The 14,632-nt window shown below is 35.1% G+C and overlaps 1 protein-coding gene across 1 annotated transcript; it reads right to left on the bottom strand.

Annotated features, from left to right (window-relative positions):
- Nucleotides 1-350: 350 nt before the first annotated feature.
- LOC145950253 (uncharacterized) lies at nucleotides 351-7,011 on the bottom strand. The gene is made up of 3 exons (XM_083061320.1): nucleotides 6,708-7,011; nucleotides 5,901-6,602; nucleotides 351-512 (listed from the first exon to the last, which is right to left on the bottom strand). The coding sequence occupies exons 1-3, from the start codon at nucleotides 7,009-7,011 to the stop codon at nucleotides 478-480; spliced, it is 1,041 nt and encodes a 346-aa protein (XP_082917446.1). The 3' UTR covers nucleotides 351-477.
- Nucleotides 7,012-14,632: the final 7,621 nt, after the last annotated feature.

Here is a 14,632-nt window from a genome sequence, read left to right as displayed (position 1 = left end):
ACTCAGCATTAGGCATGACAATCTAATCCGGCCCCGTTGGTATTTACCCGAACCCGCCCCGATTTGGACGGGGAAAACCCGTGTTTATTGGGTTAGGATTTCCCTCGATTGATAAAATCGGGGACGGGGATGGGGACTGTGACACCCTTCTACCCCATAATAAATAAGTAACAACAATAAGAATAATTCAATAAATATAACATCAAGAAGGGTCCACATATTTTAATAAAAACTCATAGGTTCACAAGTCTTGAAATAAATAGAAATAATAATAATAATAATAATAAAGTTTTACTCTTAAAAGAAAATTATCAAGGTCTCTAAAGAAAAATGAACGGAATCCAGAATTTACAAATATAAGGTGAATATAAAACTCTTAAAAATAAGTCTCCTCAAACGACAAATAACAATTCATAACTAAAGCATCCTAAATTCATGCCCCAATGTCACATCCTATCAGAGCAGAACCCTTTCCCTTTAGAACTCAACACTATGAGTGCCTTCATCTTCACCTAAAAGAAAACCACATAAAAACAGGACGGTGAGAGATAGATAACATCATATATGAACATAGAGCTACCCAATTCCCACCCCACACCGTGCACCAAAATATCATCATTAAATATAAACAACAAATACATCTCATATAATTACCAAACATCATTTTTTTTTTCAATCATACAAGCTTTCATACACATGCTCACTATATACTCATACACATCTCCTCTCCTAAGAGTCTCAACTTGGCACTCCGCACAATGGGCGTACCTCGTCAATTCCCTTAGTTGTTGCCAATGCGGGCATACCGTTCTCACACCCTCCCAGGGCCGGTATGTTGCACGGTTAAACACCCAGCGGCCCGTGCAAAGGCAATCCACCCACCGTTAAACCCTCTGTGGCCAGTGAGCTGCGCAGTTAAACACCCAACGGCCCACGCATGGAATGCCTCCCGTCATGGTCCCCCCTGTCTCAACCCCTCTCTGGGCCCAGGGTCCAATGCAATATAGCCACGTCTGGCTTCTCAAGCACCACATGCAACTCATAAGTCTCATGCAACTCATGCATCCCACGTAACTCATAATTAATGCATCTCCATTATATAACATCATCACATGTCAATAACAATCCATGCAATATCATCCTCACATGCTAGGTACCTATCATTAAGTTATCAACATCATAGATCACAAATTTCACATAATTCTTCACACACATCACAATATCTATGACATTCATTTAACCATAACTCGATATATACATATCCTTTCTAAGTGATACCAACTCCATTAGAATCCTAACATCAATATCTACAACTTTCATGAAGAACACAAATCCTAATAAAGTCGTTTAGGTTACCATTCAGGGCTCACAAAAATTGATGTTGTGGTTCGCACACAGATTGGAAGGCTCAAATTGCAACTCACATAACTTGATCAAATATTAATATTTTTACACGATTCTTGTGTCTAAATGGTAGCCCCAGATGTCTAGTTTCTAACAAAACAAACGGCACTCGATTTGGATAACTACACAGAAAGATATCGCAAAAGTACAAACGTATGTCGGGGTCCCGACGCCCGACGCCCAAAACTGGCGCTGAGCGCCCAAATCTCTGCCCAGACTCCCCTATGTGAAATTAAACCTGCGTTTTACGAGTTCCAACAAGGTTTTTACCTATTTTTACTACTTCTACACCCAGTTGGTTCAGTTTAACTCTATTTATATTCTTCATACGTTCCAAATCAATCCATACACATCTCAAGCCTCAAAAATTGGTTTCCATTGGTTTTACAAAAAAAAATCTAAACTCTTCTTAACACATAAAATTCAAGTCATCAAATTTAAGGATAAAGAATTAACAAGAAAGCCCCAATGGAATTCAAAGACAATTCAAGAAATAAGTTCTTCCAAATGAATTAAGAATTTAGAACATCGATTGCACAGATAATCGTTCAGAATTTTAAATAGAGTTCCTAGAGGGACTTAGGGATTGCCCTCACTACCCGAACGCCCCTATATTCACATATGAAGAAACCCATCTCCCCCGTACCTTAAGGATGATGAACGAAGGCCAACAGAAGAACGACGGAGCAATCTGAACACTTTACGCCTTCCTTCAAGAATTTTCTCCTCTCCCCTCTTCCTTCAAGCATCTGACGTTAAAATGAATATTAGGTAACTGACTACCCCCAAAACCCCTCTAATAATTCCGACTGGGCCAGGCCCATACTCACCCGCCCATCCCCCTCTATTTAATTAAAATGGTAATTAAATAATTAAAAATAAATAAAACAGTTTCAACTTCTATAATTATTTAAAATACTAATTTATTTTCTGCTCTCTAGAATATAAATATAAATAACTACTTGACTCAAGTTTCTCTCGTAAATATAATTATTATTATTTAGAATCTACTGCAATTTTATAAAATTACTAAATAAAATGATATAAATTATTTTCATAAAAATAGTAATTAATTAAAATTTAATTAATTTAAAATTTAGGATGTTACAACTCTCCCCTCCTAAAAGAAAATTCGTCATCGAATTTACCTGAAACAAACAATTCCGGGTAAGAATCCTTCATCTTCTCCTCAAGTTCCCAAGTAGCATTTTCCGGCGTTGCTCCACCCCAGATCACCTTAACCAAAGGAATTTCCTTACCTCGAAGTTGTTTCACCATTCGATCCTCAACTCTCACCGGTATGGTTTCTACTGTCAAGTTTTCCTTAACTTCAAGATGATCCGACTCAATCACATGCGAAGGATCATGGATGTATTTTCGAAGTTGAGAAACATGGAATACATTATGAAGATTTGACAAATGTGGAGGTAAAGCGATTTGATAAGCCACTGTACCGACTCTCTTAAGAATTTGATACGGACCGATGAAACGAGGTGTAAGCTTTTTAGACTTCAATGCTCTACCAACCCCAGTCCACGGAGTGACTTTCAGGAATACATGATCTCCTTCTTTGAATTCTAAGTCCTTCCTCCTCTTATCAGCATAACTCTTTTGTCTACCCTGGGCTATTCTCATTCTATCTTGAATTAACTTAAACTTCTCTGTGGTTTGTTGTACTACCTCCGGTCCTAAAACAAGATTATCTCCCGGCTCACACCAACACAAAGGTGTTCTACACCTCCTACCATATAGTGCTTCATAAGGTGCCATGCCTATGCTAGAATGAAAACTAATATTATACGTAAACTCTATCAAAGGTAAGAAGCTATCCCAACTACCCCCTTGATCTAACACGCAGGCTCTAAGTAAATCCTCTAATGACTGTATAGTTCTCTCAGTCTGACCGTCGGTTTGTGGGTGATAAGCTGAACTAAGTCTAAGCTGAGTCCCCAATGCTTGTTGCAAACTCTCCCAAAATCTAGAAGTAAACCTAGGGTCTCTATCTGAAACTATGCTAGATGGTACACCATGCAATCTCACAATTTCACTAATGTAAAGCTTAGCAAGTTTCTCTAGGGAATACTTAATATTAATAGGTAAGAAATGTGCACACTTGGTCAATCTATCTACAATCACCCAAATAGAATCGTGCCCTCCAACAGTCCTAGGCAAAGCAACTACAAAGTCCATGGAAATGCTATCCCACTTCCACTCTGGTATACTCAAGGGTTGAAGTAATCCTGAAGGTTTTTGGTGTTCTACCTTAGCCTTCTGGCATACTAGGCAAGCACTCGCAAACTCCTCTATGTCTCTCTTCATTCTAGGCCACCAAAACATCTTCTTCAAGTCTTGATACATTTTGGTTGAACCTGGATGAAAACTAAGTTTGCTTTTATGCCCCTCTTCAAGTATCAAACGCCTAAGGGTAGCCTCACTAGGTACACACACACGGTCACCAAATCTTACTACTCCATCGCTACCCAATACAAACTCTCCACCACTACCTCCTTCTATCGCCTCTCGCCTAGCCACTAAGAATGAATCCTCTAACTGAGCATCTCTAATCTCCTTCAACATGTCATTACTTACACGAATCATGCCTAATCTTATGCTACTAGAGGTAGTCTCACAAGCTAAACTTAGATCCCTAAACTGAGCTAGAAGGTCCATCTCTCTAATCATCAAGGAAGATATGTGAAGTGATTTTCTGCTTAAAGCGTCCGCTACGACATTTGCCTTACCTGGGTGATAACTCAACTCAAAATCATAGTCCTTCAAGAACTCAAGCCATCTCCTTTGTCTCATATTTAACTCTTTCTGATCGAACAGATACTTAAGGCTCTTATGGTCGCTAAAAACCTCGAATTTAGAACCATACAAATAGTGTCTCCAAATCTTTAAAACAAATACTACAGCTGCCAATTCAAGATCATGGGTAGGGTAATTTCTCTCATGGATTTTCAACTGCCTAGAAGCATAAGCTACTACCTTTCCCTCTTGCATCAACACTCCACCTAACCCCATCTTAGAAGCATCACAATATACTACAAAAGGTTTATTAAGGTCAGGCAAAACTAGAACTGGTGCACTAGTCAATTTGTCCTTAAGGGTTTGGAAACTAGTCTCACACCTACTATTCCATACAAAGGGAACTCCCTTTCTAGTCAATTCAGTCAAAGGCAATGCTATCTTAGAAAACCCCTCTATAAACCTCCTATAATACCCAGCTAGTCCAAGGAAACTTCTAATCTCGCTCACAGATTTAGGGGATTCCCACTTAAGCACAGCTTCTACCTTAGAAGGATCTACACCGATCCCCCCCTTTGAAATCACATGACCTAAGAAACTCACCTTTTCTAACCAGAGATCACACTTAGACAATTTAGCATACAACTGTTTCTCTCTTAAAATCTCAAGTACTACCTTTAAGTGTTCTTCATGCTCCTCTTTAGTTTTGGAATAAATGAGTATGTCATCTATAAAGACAACTACAAATTTATCCAAGTACGGATGAAAAATTATGTTCATATAATCCATAAAAATTGCAGGAGCATTAGTCACACCAAAAGGCATTACAAGGTATTCATAATGTCCATATCTAGTCCTAAATGCAGTTTTGGGTATGTCCTCCTCTTTCACTCTAATCTGATGGTAACCTGACCTAAGATCAATCTTACTAAACACACATGCCCCCACCAGTTGGCCCATAAGGTCATCAATCCTAGGAAATGGATATTTATTTTTAATCGTTACCTTATTGAGTTGGCGGTAATCTATACACAACCTCATGCTACCATCCTTCTTCTTCACTAATAGGACAGGTGCTCCCCAAGGTGATACACTAGGTCTCACAAACTTCTTCTCTAACAGCTCCTCTAGTTGTTTCTTAAGCTCGGCTAACTCCAAGGGCGACATCCTATAAGGTGCAGCTGAAATGGGTCCCGTCCCCGGTATTAAGTCTATGGAAAACTCTGTCTCCCTCTCGGGTGGTAGATTAGACATATCCTCAGAGAACACATCAGGGTAATCGCATACTATAGGTAATCTATCCAAGACAGCGCTACTCTCAGAACTCAAAGAAGCTAGTAACATGTATACCTGGGCATCTTCTCTCAGAGACACCTCAACCTGGTTGGCAGTCAAAAAGTCTTTGCTCTTTCTCTCAAGGGGTTGACCAAAAACAACAGTTTTATCAGCACAGTTCAAAAGAACATGGTTGGAAGATAACCAGTTCATACCAAGAATGATGTCTAGCTGACTCAGAGGCAAACAAATTAAGTCAACTAAGAAGTCTCTACCATTAATATGAACAGAACAATTCAAGCATACGCCGGACGTAGAAACTGACCCACTAGTTGGCATCTCCACACTCAATACAAAAGGTAAGGAAGAAACAGGCAATCTCAATTTGGAAACACAAGCATGTGATATGAACGAATGAGTCGCACCCGAATCAAACAATACAACTAAAGGAATTCCAGCAATAAAACCCATACCTTGGATCAAGTCGTCGGATTGAGCGGCTTCAGTACCACTCAAGGCAAATACTCTCCCTGTAGCTTTCGGCTTACTGGCACTGCCGCTAGCACTAGCACTCCTGCTGATACCGGTACCCCGACTAGCACTAGCACTCCCCCCAGTCTCTCCACTAGCCGTCACTGGTCCTTGCTGTGCACGAGGACAATCTCGAGAAATGTGCCCCCGCTCATTACATCTGAAACAGGTGACCTCCCTATCCCCACATTGATTAGCTCGGTGCCCTGGCCTCCCACACTTGAAGCAAGTGAAGGAAGGAGTAGAACCAGTACTCCCAGCTCTAGGTGTCTGGCTCGTGGATGGAGCTTGACTCCTCCTATGCACTGAACCCTCACTACCCCCGTTACTGTTTGAATTTCCAGCAGGACGAGAATAAGGCTTACTCCTGCTAGAAGACCCATGCCTGCTCTGATTCCTTACAGGCCCTCCACTTTTGTAGTGAGCAACTCTAGCCCGATTATCTTCATCATAAACTCTGCACTTGTTCACCAGCTCGTGGAATCTAGCAATGCCCTGGTAGTTGAAAGCTTGCTTGATTTCCGGTCGAAGACCACTAATAAATTTCACACATTTCGCTTCCTCATTTGCAACACCCTCATAAGCGGGACAGAATCGTACCAGTGCCTCAAACTTGGCCACATAATCTGCCACAGTATCATCCCCTTACTTCAGCTCAAGGAACTCCACCTGCTTTTTGTTGCGAATATCTTGTGGGAAATACTTCTCCAAAAACAACCTCTTAAAATTATCCCACGTCATCGGAGTACCCTCAGCAATCATCCTCTGGTAGGTACTCTGCCACCAGATTCCAGCATCTCCAGACAACATGAAGGCAGCCAAAGATACCCTCTGTACCTGTGGACATTCAATAGCTTGGAATATCTTCTCCACCTCAAACATCCAGTCAGCAGCACCATCCGGGTCATAGCCACCACGGAAGGTAGGTGGATGGTTCCTCTGGAACCGGGCAAGCCAGTCCACTTCTTGATGTTGGTTCAAGTTGCCTACAGCCTGAGCCATAGCCATCAAGGCCTCAGCGATAGCACGATCATTCCTACCTCCCCCAGACATCACTTTTCTGATTCACAGAAAAGTAGAGAGTCAAAACAAAACAAACCAATTAAAACAATCATCTCAGTTAAACAACATCACAGCACAACCCACAGAAACATAGCAAGCTCATAACTCAAGGCCGAATGAATCGACCTGCTCTGATACCACTAAATGTGACACCCTTCTACCCCATAATAAATAAGTAACAACAATAAGAATAATTCAATAAATATAACATCAAGAAGGGTCCACATATTTTAATAAAAACTCATAGGTTCACAAGTCTTGAAATAAATAGAAATAATAATAATAATAATAATAAAGTTTTACTCTTAAAAGAAAATTATCAAGGTCTCTAAAGAAAAATGAAAGGAATCCAGAATTTACAAATATAAGGTGAATATAAAACTCTTAAAAATAAGTCTCCTCAAACGACAAATAACAATTCATAACTAAAGCATCCTAAATTCATGCCCCAATGTCACATCCTATCAGAGCAGAACCCTTTCCCTTTAGAACTCAACACTATGAGTGCCTTCATCTTCACCTAAAAGAAAACCACATAAAAACAGGACGGTGAGAGATAGATAACATCATATATGAACATAGAGCTACCCAATTCCCACCCCACACCGTGCACCAAAATATCATCATTAAATATAAACAACAAATACATCTCATATAATTACCAAACATCATTTTTTTTTTCAATCATACAAGCTTTCATACACATGCTCACTATATACTCATACACATCTCCTCTCCTAAGAGTCTCAACTTGGCACTCCGCACAATGGGCGTACCTCGTCAATTCCCTTAGCTGTTGCCAATGCGGGCATACCGTTCTCACATCCTCCCAGGGCCGGTATGTTGCACGGTTAAACACCCAGCGGCCCGTGCAAAGGCAATCCACCCACCGTTAAACCCTCTGTGGCTAGTGAGCTGCGCAGTTAAACACCCAACGGCCCACGCATGGAATGCCTCCCGTCATGGTCCCCCCTGTCTCAACCCCTCTCTGGGCCCAGGGTCCAATGCAATATAGCCACGTCTGGCTTCTCAAGCACCACATGCAACTCATAAGTCTCATGCAACTCATGCATCCCACGTAACTCATAATTAATGCATCTCCATTATATAACATCATCACATGTCAATAACAATCCATGCAATATCATCCTCACATGCTAGGTACCTATCATTAAGTTATCAACATCATAGATCACAAATTTCACATAATTCTTCACACACATCACAATATCTATGACATTCAGTTAATAATTTAACCATAACTCGAGATATACATATCCTTTCTAAGTGATCCCAACTCCATTAGAATCCTAACATCAATATCTACAACTTTCATGAAGAACACAAATCCTAATAAAGTCGTTTAGGTTACCATTCAGGGCTCACAAAAATTGATGTTGTGGTTCGCACACAGATTGGAAGGCTCAAATTGCAACTCACATAACTTGATCAAATATTAATATTTTTACACGATTCTTGTGTCTAAATGGTAGCCCCAGATGTCTAGTTTCTAACAAAACAAACGGCACTCGATTTGGATAACTACACAGAAAGATATCGCAAAATTACAAACGTATGTCGGGGTCCCGACGCCCGACGCCCAAAATTGGCGCTGAGCGCCCAAATCTCTGCCCAGACTCCCCTATGTGAAATTAAACCTGCGTTTTACGAGTTCCAACAAGGTTTTTACCAATTTTCACTACTTCTACACCCAGTTGGTTCAGTTTAACTCCATTTATATTCTTCATACGTTCCAAATCAATCCATACACATCTCAAGCCTCAAAAATTGGTTGCCATTGGTTTTACAAAAAAAAATCTAAACTCTTCTTAACACATAAAATTCAAGTCATCAAATTTAAGGATAAAGAATTAACAAGAAAGCCCCAATGGAATTCAAAGACAATTCAAGAAATAAGTTCTTCCAAATGAATTAAGAATTTAGAACATCGATTGCACAGATAATCGTTCAGAATTTTAAATAGAGTTCCTAGAGGGACTTAGGGATTGCCCTCACTACCCGAACGCCCCTATATTCACATATGAAGAAACCCATCTCCCCCGTACCTTAAGGATGATGAACGAAGGCCAACAGAAGAACGACGGAGCAATCTGAACACTTTACGCCTTCCTTCAAGAATTTTCTCCTCTCCCCTCTTCCTTCAAGCGTCTGACGTTAAAATGAATATTAGGTAACTGACTACCCCCAAAACCCCTCTAATAATTCCGACTGGGCCAGGCCCATACTCACCCGCCCATCCCCCTCTATTTAATTAAAATGGTAATTAAATAATTAAAAAAAAATAAAACAGTTTCAACTTCTATAATTATTTAAAATACTAATTTATTTTCTGCTCTCTAGAATATAAATATAAATAACTACTTGACTCAAGTTTCTCTCGTAAATATAATTATTATTATTTAGAATCTACTGCAATTTTATAAAATTACTAAATAAAATGATATAAATTATTTTCATAAAAATAGTAATTAATTAAAATTTAATTAATTTAAAATTTAGGATGTTACAGGGACGAGGATGTTAATACCCGCCCCGCCCCCGTAGCCACCCCCGCCCCCGTCCTGCTTAATAATATAATTAAAAAATTATTTTTATATATATAAACTAAAATTAAAAATATTTATATGTAAAAATTTATATCATTTTACTTTTCTTTTATTTTTTTTTAAAATTTGTTCATATTTATTTAAAAGAAAAAAGAAAAAAAGAAGAAAAAAAAGGAGCGGGGGCGGGGATAGGGATGGGTACCCAAATTTTATCCCAGCAGGTATTGAGGACGGGTCAATTTAAATTTGCGGAAACGAGGGTAGGGAACGTAGCCCCGCCCCGTTACCATGTCTACTCAGCATCCTTCTCCAACTTCTCTATCTCCAATAAAAAAAATTCATAAGCATTCATCATACTCATATTTAACACATTACACTAATTTATTTGTTCTGTGATTGGTGAAAATAGTCCCAATATGGTCATTATTAATAAAGATTCAGTAAATAATTTTAGATTTGGTCAACAATTTTAGAGATTGGTAATTAACCAATTTCCAAAAATTGATAATAAGTATTAATATAGTCAACAACTAATTAATGAATGGTTGTAAATGAATGATATAATATAATTTGATCTAAGAAAAATTGGGACTCTGAGTTGGTATAAAAATTTATCGTAAAAATGAGGTTATTTTAAAATTTATTTTCACTTTAAGGTAATACAATGTCATTCAATGTCAATAATTTTTTTTAAAAAAAAAAATTGGTCTTATAGTGATATGTGGCGTTGAAGTGACACTATATTAATTAAGTCAAAATCACATGCGTCAATAATGATCTCAAATGAGGGATCTATTTTTTTAATTGATGATGTCATTATCATCAAATAAAAAATTCTTTTTTATTTTTTAATTATTCTTCAAGTGTTATCCTTAACAAGAATTTTTTTAATTGAAAGTGTCGCTACCCATAACAATACTACCTTTGACAAATGTGTTATGGGCTCCTCCAACAACAACACACTTAATACATTCTTGGCAACATGTATGATTGTGTAATAACCTTATAAAAATAACCATTATAAAATATCTCCTCAGGTAAATACCATAAAATAATGCCAACATAACTTTATACTTATATTTTATTAATAAAATATAATTTAATAATTAATAAATATAACTTAGTTAAAAATATAGACATGTAATTAGTTAATAAATAATGTTTTATTACATTTAAATGCTTGAAAGTATTTTATTAATTACTAAAATTATCCGGCTGAATGACCAACTCATCCATCAACAAGTCACAACTTCATTTACAAACCCACTCTTATTGGGGAATACATCTTCTACAACCTCATTGCCAACATAGCACGCTTGCATAGACTTTGATATTGAAAATGAGGACAAAAAGTCTTATTAATTATCACATGTCACATAACCATAGTGTTTCTAATTAAGTTGGTATTACCAGTGCCATCATTTGATGGAAGAAGGCCAGAAATTTACCCTGAATAGAAGTCCCTCCCCAACAATAACACACTGTATATTTTTGGCAACATTTATTGCTGCCTACAGCACTAACACCAACTATGTATATGTATATTTTATAAATATAATTAATAAAATATAATTTATTAATAAATTATTAACTAATTAAATGTATATATTTTTCATGCATTTAAATGCAATAAACTATTATTTATTAACTAATTATACATATATATTTTTAACTAAATTATATTTTATTAATTATTAAATTATATTTTATTAATAAAATATATGTATATAGTTGATGATGTTGCAAGTAGTGATATATGTTTTTAAGAATGTATCGAGGGTAGTATTTTTAGAAAAGTGACACCATCAAATAAATAAATAGATCTTCTATTAAGGATAGTGATACTTGAAAAACAATTAAAAAATAAAAATAATAGTCTTCAATAGGGATACCAACACTATTAATTAAAAAAAATTAGATCATCTATTTAGAAGTAACGATATTTGTTTTAGATTAATTAAAACAAGTATTATCGAAGTTGTAATCATCGTTGACACATGTGATTTTAATTTTATCAATATGACATCACTTCGATGTCACATGTTACTTTTAAGCCATTTTTTTAAAAAAAAAATACATAACATAAAGTGATGTTGATCAATTACACTTACATTGACCATCACAAAAATAAAAACAAATTTCAAAACAATCTTATTTCTGTAATAAATTTTTATATCGATCCTAGTCGAGTCAAAATGCCAGACCGAAAAACATATTGTTTTATATGTATAAAACTTATAGCTTGACTATATAATTTTAAATTATAATATAACTTTTTTTTTCATTTTATTATCTCAACTTTTTTCTCCACCGTTATATGTTCACCAATATAAGTGGTAAACATAGCTTGCTATAAAGGAATGGCTGAGAAAATGTCGTGTGAATATCACATACCAAAATGGATACAGATCCCAATCTACATATAATGGCCAGAAGCTGGTGATACATTTGCAAAAAGTTTTACCATCTTGCTAAAAATAGTGTGAAAAGGGCTTGTGTTATTATTCTTTTTCAAAAAAGAACAAAATGCATGTTGGAAAAGTAATATTCCAAAGTGCTAAATCGTGCATTTTGGTGGTTGACACATTTGATAGTAACACCCTCTTCTCATCAACTTGCTGAATTCACAATCTCCAATTAAAGGGGAGAAACTGGATCAACCCACCATTATTATTTAATGGATAGGAGCTTAGAAATAAACCATGAGTCATAACCAAATTAATAAATCAAAACTCTTCTAGTGAACTATAAAATATATTATATTTTTTGACAAAATAAGAACAATATCTTAATAAGAGTTTCAAATTTTCATTAATACAATATAATGTTTTTTTAATCTTCTCATTAATTTATCTTTTGTATTCTTGTGATTCTGTCTTTTACAGAGTAATTTGCATGACAGTCGTATCCGTTACATTCTACTCAAAAGAATTCGTCATATTCTTTTTCAATTTTATATTTAACATATTATATAAAAACTTATCAGACACATATTTTATAATAACATAAAATTTATTATTAAAAATTAATTTTTATCTAATTATAGATATAATATATGTTAATATATATATTATTAAAATGTATAAGTATAAATTATAATAACATGTTATTAAATCTTATTTAAAATCAACATATATTAAAATTATATATTTATATATCAAATAAATTTATATTTATATATTTTATACCTAAAGTGACAATTTTTATATATTAGTCACTAGGTAACATTTCTTATTTTTACTTTACCATGCTAGCAAAAAGAAATTAACTATATTAAAGGCAGAAGATTAACTATATTAAAGACAGAAGATTGCTCTAACCCTCATATCACAACCTATTACATTGAACATTATATTAAATTGCTTTCATATACAGCTAAGCATGATTATGGCGAATGATGAGCTGAAGAAAGGCATGTTACAATCTGCTCCACTAATCAACATTTGCAACTTGTGATTTGTGATAATTTTATAAGAAAATGTTTGTATATCTGTATAAAATGTCAAATTATCTTTTATATAGATATACACATAGAAAAAAAAATTCTTTTCATTAAGTGTATAGATCTAAATAAACACTACAAGAAAACGGTGAAATAGTTGCGGAAAATAAGCGTTGACTAATAGTTGACGTAAATACTGTCAGAAAGCCAACACTATTTTAAGATGTAGCGTCGACTTTTTCGACACTAAATTTAAATTAAGTTTAGTGTTGGAAAAGCCGACGCTATTCTTTAAATAAATCAAAAAATTCGACGCTACATTTTAAAATAACATTGACTTTTCCGATCGTATACGTGCTTTGAGAGAGGTAAAAATAATTTTTTCAATGTTATATACGCATAATGTATTTTGGTGCACTTGGTTATCATGTTCGTTTAAGACCTCAAGGTTTACAAATCAAGTCCCGAAAATGTTAAAAATACAAACGAATATTAAAAATACGAACGAATAAATGATAAGTTGAATAAATAAATAAATAAATAAATAAATTTTGTGTTGACGTAGTGTCTCTTAACCGACAATAAAAAATTAAAATAAATAAATTTGTTATTGACGGCTTAGCCGACACAAAAAATATTGTGTCGACTTATTTAGCGTCAACAAAAAATCTATGAATAACCAACAATATTACATCGAATTTTATGATTTAGAGTCGACTTTTGGTCGACTCTAAACTGCAACATTCTTGTAGTGAAAAGAAAGTGATATGAAATACTCATGTACTTATTTCTTTAACTATAATATTAATATAATATATTTACTAACTTTATCGATTATTAATTTTGAGTTAATCATCTATATACTGCCGGTGTAAAGTTTTTTTACACTGATAATTAATCATATCTTTTAATAGTGACATATCAGTTACTTATTTAATGAAATAATAATAAAATAAGCAACTTTAAAAGATATGATTGGTTGTCAATGTAGAAAATTTTAAAATGACGGATGATTAACTCATTAATTTTTATCTAAGAATCTAATTGATATATTTTTAAATAAAATATCTTTTTTCAATCATATTTTTTATTATCCAACATATTCAAACTTAAAACTTTCCTTAAAATTAATGTTCAGATTTAATTTCACTCCAACTAACAAATTGTTGATTCATATGGGGCGATGTGATGGATTATACAGATCTAGCAAATTCTAATATACATGTCATCAGTGGTTTCGTAACAAAAGACAGTTTTGCAAGTGATGGTGCATATGTCAGCCATCAAAGTGGGACCCGAATTGATTGGTCACTGAACCATGCGCAATCAATTTCTTACCAGATAGGTTGCAACACGTTGATGTTGAATCCTTCATCGTTACCACATGTGCTCTATATCAGCAAATATCGTAAAGACCAAGAATTCTATCATTCAACCTTCATTTTTCTTTAGTGCTTTGCTTCATTTTCCACTCACCTACGTCTTAACATGGCTAAAATTTGACTCTGGTTAAGTTTCATCAGCTACAGTTTAGTTTCAGCAACAGTAGTTCTTCCCAGAAATTCCTAGACATAAATAATATTTTCATAAACACTTAAAAGAA

This window comes from Cajanus cajan, chromosome 8 (assembly GCF_000230855.2).
Source record: "Cajanus cajan strain Asha chromosome 8, NIPB_CcT2T_4, whole genome shotgun sequence".
Classification (NCBI taxonomy): domain Eukaryota; kingdom Viridiplantae; phylum Streptophyta; class Magnoliopsida; order Fabales; family Fabaceae; genus Cajanus; species Cajanus cajan.
This window is presented reverse-complemented; position numbering and strand designations above follow the sequence as displayed.

Excerpts from the sequence above, each read along its gene's own strand:
- LOC145950253 (XM_083061320.1), bottom strand. The coding sequence starts at position 7,011 with ATGTCTGGGGGAGGTAGGAATGATCGTGCTATCGCTGAGGCCTTGATG. Across the intron at positions 6,603-6,707 it reads CCAGAGGATGATTGCTGAGG|GGGATGATACTGTGGCAGAT; the intron begins GTACTCCGATGA and ends AGCTGAAGTAAG. Across the intron at positions 513-5,900 it reads ATCCGACGACTTGATCCAAG|GTGAAGATGAAGGCACTCAT; the intron begins GTATGGGTTTTA and ends GTTTTCTTTTAG.